The sequence below is a fragment of the Bos grunniens genome, chromosome 4 (assembly GCF_055505025.1).
Source record: "Bos grunniens cultivar Pamir isolate PY7600 chromosome 4, Bosgru_T2T1.0, whole genome shotgun sequence".
Classification (NCBI taxonomy): Eukaryota; Metazoa; Chordata; class Mammalia; order Artiodactyla; family Bovidae; genus Bos; species Bos grunniens.
The window spans coordinates 6,219,974-6,236,722 of NC_141168.1; the positions used below are offsets into that span (position 1 = coordinate 6,219,974).

Here is a 16,749-nt window from a genome sequence, read left to right on the forward strand (position 1 = left end):
TTGAGGAACAAACTGAACTCACAAACGTGCTCTCAGAATGGAACTCATTTGTAGGTAGGGGACTTAGTGTATGATAACAATGAAAAAAAAAGGAAATATTTTAAGAATTACCAAAATGTAACACACACAGTGAACAGCTGCTGTTGGGAAAATGGGGCCGATAGACTTGCCTGACACAGGGTTGCCCTGAGACTTTAAGTTTGTGAAAAGCAGTATCTTCAAAGCGAGGTGAAGGGCAATAGAACAAAGGGTGCCTGTGCATGCAAGTTCATGTTCTGGCCAACAAGAATTCCTGGTGTGAATAGGCTTGTTCGTTTTAACCATTCAAATATGTGTGTAGTGGCATCTCACTGTGGCTTTAATTTTGATTTCTCTAATGACTCGTGATGTTGAACATCTTTTCATGTGTTTATTGGTACTCTTCTTTGGAGAAATGTTGTTTAAATCCTTTCCTCGTTTTTAAGTTGGGTTATTTGTATTTTTATTGTTTAGTTGTACGATTTTTTTTTAAAGTATATTCTGAATACGAAACCCTTATCAGAGATATGATTTGCAAATATTTTCTCCCATTCTGTGGACTGATTTCTCACTTTCTTGATCGCATATTTTGAAGCACAGAAGTTCTAAATTTTGATGAAGTCCAATTTAAAAAAATTGTTTGCTTACATTTTCAATGTCATGTCTAAGAAATTATTCCCAAATCCAAGGTCATGAAAGTGTACACCAATGTTTTCTTCTAAGAATTTTATAGTTTTAGCTCTTGTGTTTTAGGTCTTTGATGCATTTTGAATTAATTTTTGTATATAGTGTGAGATAGGAAGTCCACATTCATTGTTTTGCGTGTGGCTATCTAGTTGTCCTGGGCTTCCCGGGTGGCGCTAGTGGTAAAGAACCCACCTGCCATGGCAGGAGACATAAGAGATATGGGTTTGATCCCTGGGTTGGGAAGATCCCCTGGAGGAGGACATGGCAACCCACTCCAGTATCCTTGCCTACCCCCATGATCAGAGCAGCCTGGTGGGCTACAGTCCATAGGGTCACGAAGAGCTGGGCACGACTGAAGTGACTTACCAGGCACGCCTCTAGTTCTCCTAGCACCATTTTTCAAAAGCTTTGCTCTTTCATTGAATTGAATTTCTCTCAAAAATTAAAATTGAATTTCAACCCTGTTGAAAATGAATTGACCCTACTTGTATACAATCATCTCATCCTCTGTCGTCCCCTTCTCCTCCCGCCTTCAATCTTTCCCAGCATCAGGGTCTTTTCCAATGAATCAGTTCTTCTCATCAGGTGGCCAAAGTATTGGAACTTCAGCATCAGGCCCTCCAGTGAATATTCACGACTGATTTCCTTTGGGATTGACTGGTTTGATCTCCCTGCTATCCAAAGGACTCTCAAGACTGAATGTTAAATCAACTTTGAATTACTGGAGTAAATCTCACTTGGTCTTAATGTTGTATGGTTTTTTATATATTGCTAAAGTTTATTTTAGAACTTTTGCATCTATGCTCATGATGACTACTGGTATGTAATTTTATTTTCTTATAATGTCTTTGATTTCAATATCAGAGTAATACTAGCCTCACAGGATGAACTGAGAAGTACCCCTTCCTCTTCAATTTTCTAGAAGCATTTGTAGAGAATTGGTCTTTTCTTCCTTAAATATTTGGTACAATTTCCCAGTGAAGCCATCTGGACCTCTAGTTTTCTTTGAGGAAAGGTTTTAACTACAAATCCCATTTTTAAAAGCAGATCAGATGAGATCAGATCAGTCGCTCAGTCGTGTCCGACTCTTTGTGACCCCATGAATCGCAGGACGCCAGGCCTCCCTGTCTATCACCAACTCCCGGAGTTCACTGAGACTCACGCCCATTGAGTCAGTGATGCCATCCAGCCATCTCATCCTCTGTCATCCCCTTCTCCTCTTGCCCCCAATCCCTCCCAGCATCAGAGTCTTTTCCAATGACTCAACTCTTCACATGAAGTGGCCAAAGTACTGTAGTTTCAGCTTTAACATCATTCCTTCCAAAGAAATCCCAGGGCTGATCTCCTTCAGAATGGACTGGTTGGATCTCCTTGCAGTCCAAGGGACTCTCAAGAGTCTTCTCCAACACCACAGTTCAAAACCATCAATTCTTCCACGCTCAGCCTTCTTCACAGTCCAACTCTCACATCCATACATGACCACAGGAAAAACCATAGCCTTGACTAGACGGACCTTTGTTGGCAAAGTAATGTCTCTGCTTTTGAATATGCTATCTAGGTTGGTCATAACTTTCCTTCCCAGGAGTAAGCGTCTTTTAATTTCATGGCTGCAGTCACTATAGACACAGGCTATTCAGATGACATTTTCTTCTTGGTGGAGCTTGTGTCTTTTGTGTTTCTTATGTATGGAATTTGGTGAGTTCTTGGATCTTTGGATTTATAATTCTCATCAAATTTGGAAACGTGCAGCCATTATTTCTTCAAATATTTTCTCTCTTCCCTTCTTCCCTCGTCTTCAAGGACTCCTTCTTGTTCAGTCCTTAAGTCATGTTTGACTGTGACCCATGGACTGTAGCCCACCAAGCTCCACTGTCCATGGGATTCTCCAGGCAAGAATGCTGGAGTAGGTTGCCATTTCTTTCTCCAGGGGATCTTCCTGACCCAGGGAGCAATATATAAGGCTGCCTGAAGTTGTCCTACAGATTGATGATTTTTCCATTTTTTGAATTCTTTTTCTCTGCTTTTTGTTTTGGATAGTTTCCACGGCTGTATCTTCAAGTTTGCTAATAGTTTATTCTGAAATGCCTACTCTGTTGTTAACTCCATCCAGTGCTGCTGCTGTTTAATTTCAGACATTGTTTTCATCTCTAGACATTCAGTTGGGATGCCGTGCTTCTGCATCACCTCTTGAAAGTTATTGCAACCCAGTTGCAATAACTATTTTCATGTCCTTGCTGCACCACTCAGCCCTGTGCGGTGGGGGTTGGGTACACCCCTTTCCCACCTCAGAGTTTCCTCCCATGCCTGAGTGGATCTGTCTCCAGCTGCAAATGGAAGAGGGGCCTTTCGTAGATATCCAGGGGTCTCTGCTCTCTGGGACTCTATCCAGTCAGCTCTAAGCAGTTCATTCATCCTGGACGCTCAGCTGCTTCTGAAACTCAGGGAGTCCACTGGGCTCAATCCAAGCTCCCCCTTCCTGTTCTGAGGTCTGGAAATTCTCTCAGAGCAGTAAGTGGTCCTCTCGCAGAACTCCCCTCATTTGTCCCTGTCTCTCAGGAATTATTATCCTTTACTGCCAGGTGCCCAGTGTCTTGCAAACTGTTGTTTCACATATTTGATGTTTGGTTTTGGGTTGTTTTGAGCTTCCCAGGTGACGCAGTGGTAAAGAATCCTCCTGCCAATGCAGGAGATAAAGGAGACTCAGGAGAGTTGGGTTCAATCCCTGGGTCAGGAAGATCCCTTAGAGGAGAAAATGGTAATCCACCCCAGTATTCTTGCCTGGGAAATCCCATGGTCACAGGAGCCTGGCGGGCTATAGTTCACGGGGCCACGAAGAGTCAAACACGATGCACGCACTGCTTCTGGTTGTTCCAGGTAGCAGGCGGGAGACTAAACCCCATCCCTGTTTCTCTGTGTGGGCCAGACTTGAAGTCAAAACTAGAGAATTCTGAAAACTCTTTAAAAACCCTCTTCCCTTTGTCTTGTTAGCCTCTGATATTTCTCTGAAGCTGCCAGGAATAGTCTGTGGGGGAGATAAAGTGAAATTTGGAGGGCTGGGATATCTTCCAGCTGGCTTTAAAACTTCAGCATAGCCATGTCTTTGCTAACACAGCCCTGGTGAGACACCCAGGAAAGAACCAAGCGTCCCAGTACCGGATGTGGGGTGAGCTTGGAAAGCCGTGGGTTTGTCGGGTCTCTGAACCTCCCTCAGGGCCCGTCTCTGAGTGGCAGCTCTCTTACCCAGAAGGCCTGACTCCTGACTTTTCGGGCCAGCAGTTAGAAGCCGTGGCCAAGAGTGGCCTTGTACAAAGGAAATTTTCTTGGCGTGAGAGGGGGATTCGGTCTTTTAAGCCTGCTTCTTTTAAAACCTTGACCCTTTCTGGAAGGGACAGTGACCCCTTGGAACAGATTGGATGCATGGCGCCCTGGGAGTGATGGGGGTGGGAGTGGAGTCCGGTGGCCCAGCTCAGCACCCTTGCTCAGAGACCAGGGACTCTCTGATGTCTCTTGCTGGTCCCATCTTTCTCTGGACCCTGGCAACACTCCCAGCCTAGGACACATGTATATACGGTGTTTTAACGGTGTATGGGCTTCCCAGGTGACTCAGAGACAGAGTGTCTGCCTGCCAGGGAGACGTGGGTTTGATCCCTGATCCGGGAACATTGCCTGAAGGAGGAAAGGGCAACCCACTCCAGCATTCTTGCCTGGAAAATCCCATGGACAGAGGAGCCCAGCGGACTACAATGCATAAGGTTGTAAAGAGTCAGATACAACTGAGCACGCAATGCAAGGGTTTGTGGCCATGTTTTATTCTTCAAATAATTTTAATTCTCTGGCTAACATTAATTATAATAGTAATAATACTACGGCTTCACAAAACCCTCTTTTTTTTTTCAATGACACAGTATGTTTTGTGTTTGTGTGTGGTAAAATACCTGCAGTAAAAGTTACCACTGTAGCTACTTTAAATCGTTCAAAGTACCTTCACATTGCTACACAACTGTCACCGCTCTCCACTTACACTTTTTCACCACCCTGTATCCAAACCCAGCGCCCATCTGCCTTTCTTGCTGCCCGCAGAGGCCCCTGAAGTCATTCTTTCTCGCAGGTGGGATTGTGGCTCTTTGTGTGGCATGTATCTGGGCGCCCCTCCATAGAGTGGCCTCCCCCATTGCGCTTAGTGCCAGGAGTCCCCTGCCAATCTTCAGGAAATCTTCCTGTTTCTTCCGTGAGGGCTCTGCGCCCTTGGAGGGGTCTCTGGAAGACAGTTAAGGACATGATGTTTCAGGGGAATTAGGCATTGGTTTTTCCAGTAGTCATGTATGTTTGTGAGAGTTGGACTATAAAGGCTGAGCGCCAAAGAATTGATACTTTAGAACTGTAGTGCTGGAGAAGACTCTTGAGAGTCCCTTGGACTGCAAGGAGATCAAACTAGTCCATCCTAAAGGAAATCAACCCTTGAATATTCACTGGAAGGATTAATACTGAAGTCTGCAATACTTTGGCCACCTGATGCGAAGAACTGACTCATTGGAAAAGACCCTGATGCTGGGAAAGATTGAAGGCAGGAGGAGAAGGGAACGACAGAGGATGAGATAGTTGGATGGCATCACTGACTCAATGGACATGAGTTTGAGTAAGCTCCGGGAGTTGGTGATGGACAGGGAAGCCTGGCGTGCTGCAGTCCGTGGGGTCGAAAGGAGTTGGACACGACTGAGCGACTGAACTGAACTGAAGGCATTGTTTTCCGACTTTGCCACCTTCTTGCACACTTATTAGATTTGGGCAAAGTTCACCAAAGCAGAGTCTGTAATGCTTGACCTGGGAAGAGAAGCCAACTCAGGACAGCATCTTTATTGCACACGCACACACCCAGACACCCCACCTCATCTCACACACATGTTCTCCCCACCCCCATAAGGAAGTAGACGGGCTTACTCACCCTGCACCGGTGGGGGGATGGGGGGACCGCTTTGTGCCAAACCAACATTGGGGGAAGGGGAATAAAGGAGAAGGGCAAGTCCCAGCTTGGACAGAAGATGGTGAGGCGAGCAGTACTGGACCTGGGCCCGCGGACGTTGCGTCGACATCAGCAGCCCTTCTGAGCGGGCTCTGAGACTACGCCTCCCACCTTGCTCACTAATAGGTGGCCCCCTGAGAGTTGAACTTTTCTCAAACCCTAGTCGACAGGTTCCTTGAGGGTGTGGCCATGGTCATCTCACCCTGCCTTGGACCTCCCCACTTCTTGAACACCCCCTCCTTGGGTGTCCAAGATAACAGATGCCTCTGCAGACCGTTTGGGTCTCCCCTGACTCTTTTCCTTTGTCTTCTCACTCTATTTATTTTTGTTTGGCTGTGCCTGGTCTGATTGCAGCCCTCAGGATCTTTGTTGAGGCATGTGGGATCTAGTTCTCTGTTACTGTTGTTCAGTCGCTATGTCGTGTCTGACTCTTTGCAACCTCATGAATTATAGCAGGCCAGGCTCTCCTGTCCACCATCTCCATCTCCCGGAGCTTGCTCAAACTCATGTCCATCGAGTCGGTGAAGCCATCCAACCATCTCGTCCTGTTGTCTCCTCCCTCTCGCCCTCAATCTTTCCCAGCATCAGTGTCTTTTCCAATGAGTCAGCTCTTTGCATTGGGTGGCCAGAGTACTGGAGCTTCAGCTTCAGCATCTGTCCTTCCAGTACCGGGGCGCCCGGCATTGGGAGTGTGGAGTCTCAACCACTGGACCTCCAGGGAAGTCTCTGTCTCCTCATTCTTCACCTCATCTTCCCCAAAGGCTGCAGCTCCCAGGCATGCCCGTGACTCCCGCACTCTGTCCCCAGCCCAACCAGTAGGCCATACCTGTACAGCCAGATACCTTTAGTCTTCACATCTGCATGTTGTAATGGCCCCTGTAAGGACATGGGTCCCAAAGTGCACTCGTGAGCAGCCGGTAGAAGCATCTCTGAACCTGTGTCACCGGCCACCGTCTACCCCATCTCTCTGTACAGTGGGGACCCCCAGAGTCCTTCCTTCCTCCCAGTGGGCATCTCCTTTCTGAAGAGTCCACCTTGGGAACATCCCTGCCCTTTCCACCTTCCTCTCTCCTGATGGTGCCCAGCAGCCTCCTTTCTCCTCCTTTCAACCCACCCCACCAGTCTTTTCCAACAACTTCAAATCTCATTCCAAAGCCCCCTCCCAGACCCATCTCTTAGGAAGTAAATTCCCTCTCCTTAAGCCTAGCTGCACGGTGATTCAGAAATTTGGGGAAAGAAAGAATGGGTTTCCTCTGGTTTTGACCAGTGGAGAATAAATGGCCCAGTGCTCCATGGGATCCCATTCTGGGGTTTTCTTTCGGAGTCTGGACACGGTGAATCATTGGGAGAAGGTCTGGAGGTCGTGATGAGGGTTGGGTTTCCAAAGCCACCTCACTCCCCGCCCCGCGTCCCTCAAATCACACAAACACAAATCCGATCTGAAATTTTCCGGGCTAGATTCTTTAAAGGGACCCGGAGAATTCGGGAAATCCTGCTGCCTCTAGGACCTGGAGGATCCGAGTGTGTGTGTGTGGGGGGTGACCCTCCCCGCCCCCCGCGGAGCCGGCGCCGGAACTGCCAAAGGGGAACTGGCAGACCGACGCTGCAGGGGGCTGCGGCCGGCCGGGGTTGCCGCGGGGACTTGGGATCCCGGCCGAGACCTCGGGGGACCGTCAGAGGCTGCCGATCGATCCTGGGGGCGCTGGGCACTCCCCGTCCCCTTGCGGGACTTCCTTAGAATTCGGAATTTGCACGCGATCCCCCAGTTAAGGCGAACTAAGGGCGCTCTCCAAGGAGGACGGCCCCAGGTCCCCCAAGAGTGCCTCTGCAGGGTCCTTAGGGTCCTCGAGGAGCCTGGAGGGAACCAACTTTTCGCGGGCCTGAGTGAGCTCCCCGCGTGCGCCTCTCCCCAACCCCGACCCTGCAGTCCACCCTCTTCTCCTCCTCGTTGTCCCGGCCTTTGGTCCAGGCAAGGGTGGCGAGGGCTGGAGCCCTGAGGCGCGGGCCGGGCAGCCCGGACGATCGCACGCGGAGCGGTCCGCAGCGTCCCCGGGAGCAGGCGCGGGGACCGCGGGCTAAGGTCGGTCCTGAGAGATCGGGAGCGGCGGTCGGGGTGGGTGCTGCGGGAGGGCAGGCCCGAGAAGTGGGAGGGGACAGGTTGAGGGGTGGTCTCTGAGGAGGAGCCTGGCTGGACTGTATTGTTCGCCACTCGGCCGCCCGGAGCGCGCGGCTCTGGCCGAGGTGGGCGCGCGGGGCGCTTCACTCCCCAGGTTCACCGGTCCCCAGCGCCCCGCGCTCTCCAGCGCGCCCCGAGACAACCGTGAGCAGGTGGGTGCGGTCTCCCCCGGGGGGCGCGGGGCGGGAGGCTTTCCGCGCCGGTGGAACTGCGGCTGCTTCGCGCTCTGGGACGCAGCCCCCGGCGAGTCAGCGGGCCGGGAGGCCGGGTGGGCGCACGGTAGCGAGGGTCCCCCGCCTCACCCGCGCCCGGTGCCTCCGCAGGAGCCCGGAGCCGAAGGCCCCGCGATGGCCTCGGGACGCAGCCGCAGGGAACCGCCGCGAAGACACCGAGGGGCCCCTCCCTAGCGGCGCACAGACTCCTCCGAGGGCCCTCCCCACCCGCGGGATGGGGGGCGGAGGGTCTGCCCTGAGGGTCTGCGCCGACCACCGCGGGGGCATCAACTGGCTCAGCCTGAGCCCCGACGGACAGCGCCTGCTGACGGGCAGTGAGGACGGCACGGCCCGGCTCTGGAGCACGGCGGACGGCACGTGCTGCGCCCTCCTGCAAGGTAGACCCTTCCGGCCGCGTCCTCCGACCGCTCGCCCTGCCCTCCTGTCCGCCGCTCGCCAGCCTCTGACCTGTCCGCAGACCCCTTCCCCCAAGTCCAGCGCGCACCCACCTTGGACCCTCGTGGAAAAGCCCCCCGGGGCGGGGTGAGGGTGGGCGTGCAGAGAGGCCGCGATCCCAGCCAGCGAGGCGAGGGGCGCGGCGGCGAGGGCGCAGTGTCTGGTCAACACCTGGGTGAAACCACTTCCGTCACCGCAGTGGTGACAAACTGAAAGAAAACCGCACCTCTGCCCCTTGAGCTGAGTGTCGCCCTGCCTTCTCTCTCGCTGGCCTTGTGACCTATGGCCTCACGTTTCCTGTCCCCGAGCCTTTGGACACAGCGTGGGCTGGGTCGGCGGCCTGGGCACTGCGGCGGCGGGGGTGCTGCCTGCACGGTGTAGTGCTCTTGGCCCGTTTGTGCAGGCGGGGAGACTGAGGCACGGAGTTAATTAAGTAGCTTGCCGGCCATTTACGCAGCCCCACCCCGCGGGGAGGGGCAGAGTCGAAAACCCCCTCCCTCATGCGACCACCCGGCCCTGCTCTCTCTCGCTGCTTGGTCTCATCTACTATTTGGAAACGCCATGAAACAGCAGGAGATACACTTCGGCTTAAGTATTGCTTCATAAAAGAGCCCTGAGGGTACACCCGTGCCGATTTATATTTGTGCACTTACTGGTGGGGAGGTGGATTCCCCCACCCCCACGGGGGGCCTGTCACATGCCTGCAGCAGCGGACTGCCAGGCCCCTCCGCTCTCTGAGTGGCCCCTGTAGCCCCTGGCAGAGGCACCAGGCTGCCTGCCGTGCGCGCAGTTGTTTGTCACCACGAATTTTTCCACCACAATCAGCAAATCCTGGGTGGCCTGCCCGCCCCCTCCCCCACCCCCCTACCTCCTGTAGGCACGGGGAGGAAATTAGCTTCAGGACTGGCTGCTCCTGCCCCTGCTGGTTTTAAACAAGAGCAGTGGAGGGGTGCCGTTTGGGGCTGCCTGCTCTTTGGGAGGCAGTGTGGATAGTGGGGAGTCAGCCACCACTCGGAGACAGTCACACACTTGGCCAGACGTAGATCTGTTAGAAAATTTAAATCCAGTTGGTATTGTTTCCCAAGCGTGACACTTTTATCTGGAGGGCTTTCAGAAATGCAGATTCCCACGTCTGGGTTTCACTGAGCCCTTGGGGTGGGACTCTAGAATTGGCATTTCTTTCTTTATTTTTGGTGGTGTTGGCCTTCCCAGGTGGCTCTAGTGGTAAAGAACCCACCTGCCAAGGCAGAAGACACAGATTCCATCCTTGGGTCGGGAAGATCCCCTGGAGGAGGAAATGGCACCCCACTCCACTATTCTTGCCTGGGAAATCCCATGGACAGAGGAGCCTGGTGGGCTACAGTCAGTGGGGTCGAAGAGAGTCAGACACAACTGCAGCGACTTAGCACACACTCAAGCCGGGTCTTCCTTGCTCCCTGCGGGCTTTTCTCAGGTTGCAGCGATCGGGGGCTACTCTCCAGCTGTGGTGCTCAGGCTTCTTGCTGCTGTGGCTTCTCTTGTTGGGGAGCAGGGTCTCTAGAGTTCGGGGGCTTCAGCGGTGGCCCTGTGACATGTGGGATCCTCCCGGACCAGGGATCAAACCCATGGTCCCTGCATTGACCGGTGGATTCCTCACCACTGGGGCCCCCAGGGAAGGCCCGGAACTGGCATGTCTGACACACTGCAATGTGGCTCTAATGGTCGGCTGGCCTGGGGAGCCCTGGGCCTGGTGGCTCTGATGGTCGGCTGGCCTGGGGAGCTCTGGGCCTGGTGGCTCTGATGGTCGGCTGGCCTAGGGAGCCCTGGGCCTGAAAGCCCTTGTAGGAGCTCAGTTTATAGGCCAGTTTCTGCTCCAGCAAGCTCCGGTCCTTTCAGGAGTGATTCTGGCCTGATGGGCACCTGGCTTTGCCCAGGGCCCCCCGTCCTTGCCCCAGCCCTGCCCTGCCATCCTCATTCAGCTCTGTCCTGGTAAGTCCCCCGCACACCCTCTTTAGTGGCCCTTCCGGTGGCTCATCCCCACAGGACAGCAGCACTGCTTTTAGTGAGGTCACCTGGACTCTCTGACTGGGGGCTGGTTGGGGGCCGTCCCCCGCGACAGGAAAATGCTGTCAAATGAGATGACTGCTGCCAAGATCCTTTCCATCACCATGGAGTCTTCTGTTATAAAGGTTCGCACGTAAAGAATTGTCAGGGACAGACAGGACTTTCCTTTTCCCACAGTTGCACTCATTGATTTGACTTGTAAGAGACTCATTTTGAGTTTATGATGATCCTTGTGTGCACCCCCGCCCCATGGAAAGCAAGGACTTGCCAGCTCCAGCCCCCACTGTAGGATTTTTTTTGAATCAGTGAAGTACTAATAAGATGCCCTGAAATTTTAGTTTCCTATATTTTACCAACACTCTTCTAAGTACATATTTTCTTCTGTTATTAACCCTTACAATTATGAGGTGGTTAGACTTGACACCAGTTTATTTTATTTATGGGCTTTGAGGCGAGGCTTATGGGACCCTACTTCCCTGACCTGGTACTGAACCCACGCCCTGGGCAGCAGATGCTCGGCATCTCAACCGCTAGCTGCTACTGCTGCTGCTAAGTCGCTTCAGTCGTGTCCGACTCTGTGCGACCCCGGCAGCCCACCAGGCTCCCCCGTTCCTGGGATTCTCCAGGCAAGAACACTGGAGTGGGTTGCCATTTCCTTCTCCAATGCATGAAAATGGAAAGTGAAAGTGAAGTCGCTCAGTCGAGTCGGACTCTTCTCGACCCCATGGACTGCAGCCCACCAGGCTCCTCCATCCATGGGGTTTTCCAGGCAAGAGTACTGGAGTGGGGTGCCATTGCCTTCTCCACTGGACCTCTAGGGAATTCCCTGTTTATTAATTTTTTAGACCTAATGAAGCATAGTTGGTTTACGATGTTGTGTTCATTTCTTCTGTACTGTAAAGTGACTCAGTTGTACATATATAGACTTAAATATATCCCTTCTCATTTTCTTTTCCATGATAGCTTGTCACGGAATGTTGACTGCAGCGCCTCTGCTACACAGCGTGGCCTTGTTGAGCCGTCCTGTATGTGATAGTTTGCCTCCCCGATCCCAAACTTCCATTCCTACGCTCCTCTATCTCCTCTCCCCTTTGGCAAACACAAGTTTGTTCTCTGTGTCTGCGAGTCTGTTTTTGGTTTCATAGATACGTTGATTTGTGTTGTATTTTAGATCCCACATATAAGCGGTTGCATATTGTACTTGCTTAGTCTGATAATCTCTAGGTCCATTTATGCTGCTGCAAATGACATTATTTCATTCTTTTAAAAAAAAAAATTTCTTGGCCATGCCCCGTGTGGCATGTGGGATCTTAGCTCTCCTGAAAGAAAGTGAAAAAGTTGCTCAGTTGTGTCCGGCTCTTTGCTACCCCGTGGACTTAGAATATTCCAGGCCAGAATACTGGAGTGGGTAGCCGTTCCCTTCTCCAGGGGATCTTCCCAACCCAGGGATCAAACCCAGGTCTCCCGCATTGTAGACGGATTCTTTACCAGCCGAGCCACCAGGGAAGCCCAGGGTCGCCCCCCTATCAGGATCAAATCCACCCCCTCTGCAGTGGAAGTGCAGAGTCTTAACCACTGGACCTCCAGGGAAGTCCTATATTTCATTCTTTTTATGGCTGAGTAAGATTCCATTATATGTATGTACCACACATTTACCCATTCATCTGTCAATGGACACTTAGCTTGTGCCCTTGTCTTGGCTGTTGTGAACAGCACTCCATGATGACACCAGTTTGTTGATGAGACAGACGGGAGGTGCAGACATTTACCAACATGCTGCACATTCTAAGTGTTTTCTGCATACTCACCTCGTGAGGCAGGTACTCTTGTCAACATCCTTGACGCACAGAGTGGTTGCAGTGCTTGTCCAAGGTCACACAGCTGGGTGGGAAGCCTTCTCGCCCTTGGCCCTACTCTTGCCAGGACAGAGCTGTAGGACAGCCGTGCCCTCCCGGGGCCACGCGGCTGGTCAGCGGTAGCCTGATCCCTGGAGGTCTCCTGACTCCAGATCCAGGCTCTTTCCACTCCCATTGTGGAAGGTGCCTCATCGAGATGGGGACTGGCGCCCCACAGAGCCCTGGGCCCACCGAAGGCAGCGAAGGGGCAGCCCGCTGGGGCACCCTCCTGGGTTTGTTGGGCAGAGCAGACTGGGTTGGCAGCTCCTGCCTTGTGTTTCCTTCTGCAGACAAGCTCACGGCGGCAGAAGCAATTGGGGGCCAGAGGCTGTTCTGTGAATCTTGCAGGGTTTAGGGAGCCTGTGCCAGGGGGTGGGAAGAGCCAGGCAGTACCTGGTGGCACAGAGGCTCAGCGGGCACACTGTCACCCATGGGGACCCCTGGAGACTAGGCTGCAAAACCAGTCCCCTGAGCTTCCCTCCCGCAGCAGCTCTGCCCCTGAGAAACTGTGAACCCCTGAACTGGCTTTCAAATGTAATTGGTGAGCTCGCAGTGAGAGAGAAGGCTTAATTGCCTTCTGTAAAGGGAAGAATTGTTTTCACTGTAATTCTTCCCCTTCGCCTCTTTTTCTCCTTTAGCCTTTGGGTGCCTGTTTCTTTGGGGCACTTCACGGGATCAGTGGGGCCAACAGCGTTTCCCCCAGTGGCAGTTCCTGTCCTGGTCTGTTCTCACTTAAGTAAGGGACCCAGCCTGAGGTTCCAGCCCATGATGGCTGTTCCCCTGCAAGCTTCCTTCTAACAGCACCTTCTCACGTGATGGGGGTGGTGATCGTTTTCCGTTCCGTGTAGACAAACAGCACACTCCTATCTACTGGAAGCCTGGTGGGCGCCTGCCCATCTAGATGACCCCTACTTGGCTACCAGGTAGCAGAAGGGACCATTGATGGTCCGGAGCCTGAGCTCTGGAGCCAGGCAGCTTGGGCCTGAATCTGGTTACATAACTTCTCAAGCCTCACTTGCTTTATCTGTGAATTGGGGATGATAAGAATAGTTACCTAACCTCAGAGGGTCATGGTGGGCACCAAGCCAGTGAATATAGAGCTCCTAGTTCCTTGCATTTGCTGACTTACCCTTCACGCACAAATTAGAAACAGCATCCCCTGGGCCCTGAACCGTGCCAGCTCCAAAGCTCTTCTGCATTTGCTTCTCACAACCCTGTATCATCCCATTTTGTAGATGAGGAAACTGAGGCTAGCCCGCCCTCTGCGCTCCTCCCTGTGAGTCCCCTCACCTGCCAGTTGGCTTGACCGCACTGGGTGCCTGTGTCGGATTCAGAGGTGCCAGAGACTTGGCCCAGCCCGGGGAGTTTGCAGATTGGATTGCTTAACTGAGGGGCTGTGTGCTTGAACTTCAGATGAGCAGGAACTCGGTGAGCTGGGCTAGTCAGGGTTCACTTCTTGTCCCAGGCGGGCCTGGAATGGAGACAATTTTTAATTGTTATAAAAAAAAAAAAGTAACATAAAGTTTACCATCTTAACCATCTTTAATGTCCAGCTCAGAGATACTGAACTTCAAAAATGTCATGCAACCATCACCTCACCTCCTCCAGGACTTTTTCATCGTCCCCACCCAACAATAACCCCCCTTCTCCCTCCCCAGCCCCTGGCTCCCACCATTCTGCTTCTTCCTCTGGGAACTTGACTCCCATGGGTTCCTTGTGTAAGTGGAATTTGTCTTTTTATATTTTTATTTTATACATATTACTTTGTCTTTTTGTGATGGCGTGTTTCCCTCCGCTCAGTGTCCCCAAGGCTGTGACACGGGGCAGAATGTCCTCCTTTTGAAAGCAGAACCCTCTTCACTTGTGTGGATCTAATTCATCTTTATCCATCACCCACCCTTGGACACTTGCACTGCTTCCACTGACTTTGTGAGTGATGCTGCTGTGAACCCAGGTGTGCAAATCTCTCTCCTAGGCCCTGCTTTCCCTTCTGGGTGTGTACCCACAAGTGGGATTGCTGAGTCATCTCATACGTGCTTTTAAAAGGGCACGTAGGCGCCCAGGGGAGACATTCAGACAGAAACAAAATTGTTCTTAGCTTTGTCCCGGTCAAAGAAGCGTTCCGTAAAAAAGCAGCCCTGGATTTTCAGCACGGAAGGGAAAGAAGCCCACAGTGGTGACTCATTCTCCAGCTCTGTGGAGACCACCGTCCTGGGAGGAGAGCTCCCCCATGGGAGCGGATCAAGGAGAATGGGATGGGAGCAGACGGCAGTTTGGTCGAGGTTGCAGGACCAGAGAGGCTGGGGCTGAGGACGGGCACTGAGGTGGCAACAGAGACCAGCGCGGGGGTGGGAGCCTGGGGGGCGTGTGGCCCACACCGGGGTTCCCCGTGGCTTTGTCAGACCCCGTCCATTCCGGCCAGAGCTTCCGTGTTCGGGCAGTAGCAGGAAACCAGCGGCCTCTCCCAAATGGTCACTCACGGAGTTTCATGAAGGGACTTTGGCAAATGTGGGCAGAGGGTGGGAAACCGCAGAACCTGGGTCTCAGCGGGGCTGACCCTCCCCAGGCGGCCGTGGCGCGGAGAGGGCTTCGTCCAGGGAGGCAGGACCCTGGTTTGTGGGCCTCGGGGGACACATCCTGAACTGGAGGCCCCTCCTGGAGCTCCCGACTGTCTGAGCCCTGATGGCAGTGGGGGGGTGGGGGGACAGGAAACCCCCAGAGAGAGGGGACAGGGAGCCCCCTGGGGGGACAGGGAGCCCACAGTGGGGATAGGGAGCCCCTGGGGGGGACAGGAAGCCCACAGTGGGGATAGGGAGCCCCTGGGGGGGACAGGGAGCCCCAGGGGGGTATAGGGAGCCCCTGGGGGGGGACAGGGAGCCCACAGCGGGTATAGGGAGCCCACAGTGGGGATAGGGAGCCCCTGGGGGGGACAGGAAGCCCACAGTGGGGATAGGGAGCCCCTGGGGGGGACAGGAAGCCCACAGTGGGGATAGGGAGCCCCTGGGGGGGGACAGGGAGCCCACAGCGGGTATAGGGAGCTCACAGTGGGGACAGGGAACTCACAGTGGGGACAGGGAGCCCACAGTGGGGACAGGGAGCCCACGGGGAGGACAGGGAGCCCACAGGGAGGATAGGGAGCCCCCAGGGGGGACAGGGAACTCACAGTGGGGGACAGGGAGTGCACAGGGGGGACAGGGAGCCCATGGGGGGATAGGGAGCCCAGAGTGGGGACAGGGAGCCTGGGGGGGCTGCAGAGAGCAGCTTGGACAAGGGCAGGGGGCCCCACTGCGCAAACGGAAGACTCCAGGGGCAGCAGAGCTTGTCACGCTGAGCTGAAGGCGAGTTCAGCAGGGCCATGCCCGCCCTGGGCCCCTCTGCCCCTGCAGACCCTGGTCTCTGGTGGGGTGAGCCGCTCCTGCCCATGGAGGGGTTACTTCAACTCTGAACCCCCCAGCATGTCCAAGGGCATGCGAGCCGGGAGGCCAGGAGGGCCAACTACCTTGGCAGGAAACCCTGAGCCTCAGCATATTCTCTTGAACAAAATAACCGCATTTTATCTGCATTCTGCAGCCCTTCAAAAATATTTATTTTTCGTTTGGCTTTCTTGCTTATTCTGCACAATTCCAACAGCTCGTGGCCGAGGCTCTGTGGTCCCCAGGGACGCAAGGGCCCCTCCCGCCTGCATCCTCGGTGACCCTGCCGGGGTGATGGGGCCCTGTTGTTGCTTGGTGGTTTCTAGTCTGTGGGTTACAGCCAGGGGCTTGCTTACAGCCCCCAGGACCCCGGTGCGGCAAGGACTCCAAGCCCGGAGGGCTCCCTTTGGTGTGAGATGGATGTCTGGTGCCGGAGAAGGGGTGTGTGCACGAAAGAGCCTTGACTGGTGCAGGGACCCCCGCCAGCCCGGCCAGGCCCCCCAGAGGCTGGAGGATCAGTCCAGCCCAGCTTCAGAGATGAGCTTTTCCACACTGAAGAACTTCTTTTCGTTGTTACCTCTTTTCTTCAAGCCTTTGTTTATACTTCTGTTGGTTTGCAGTCACGTGTCCATCGTTGTTTCAACTTCTACAAATCAGAGGAGCAGCCCCACTCACAGTCTTGGCCAACGACTACAGTTCCATCGAGCCGAGGTGCCAGCCTTGGGATTTCAGTGCTTCCCTTGGTCTGGTTGGCGGGTGCACTTGCGCTCTGCCTTCCTGCTGTCCGATGCTGCTGAGACGGCACGGAAGGAGCTTAGATTTTGGACTA

The 16,749-nt window shown here is 53.6% G+C and overlaps 1 protein-coding gene across 6 annotated transcripts in view; it reads left to right on the forward strand.

The window, feature by feature from the left end:
* Window positions 1–7,305: 7,305 nt before the first annotated feature.
* Window positions 7,306–16,749, forward strand: part of WDR86 (WD repeat domain 86) — a 44,054-nt gene continuing 34,610 nt past the window's right edge. For 5 of the 6 annotated variants that reach the window (XR_015161920.1, XM_086394858.1, XM_086394857.1 and 2 more), the window contains exons 1-2: window positions 7,315–8,053; window positions 8,225–8,511. Coding sequence is in view for 5 of the 6 variants with exons in the window: in XM_086394858.1 (XP_086250984.1) it covers window positions 8,349–8,511 (163 nt within the window). In the remaining variant the exon portion in view is untranslated. Of the gene's footprint in view, window positions 8,054–8,224; window positions 8,512–16,749 lie in introns of all 6 variants that reach the window. The other variant, XM_086394855.1, reaches the window with a different exon arrangement.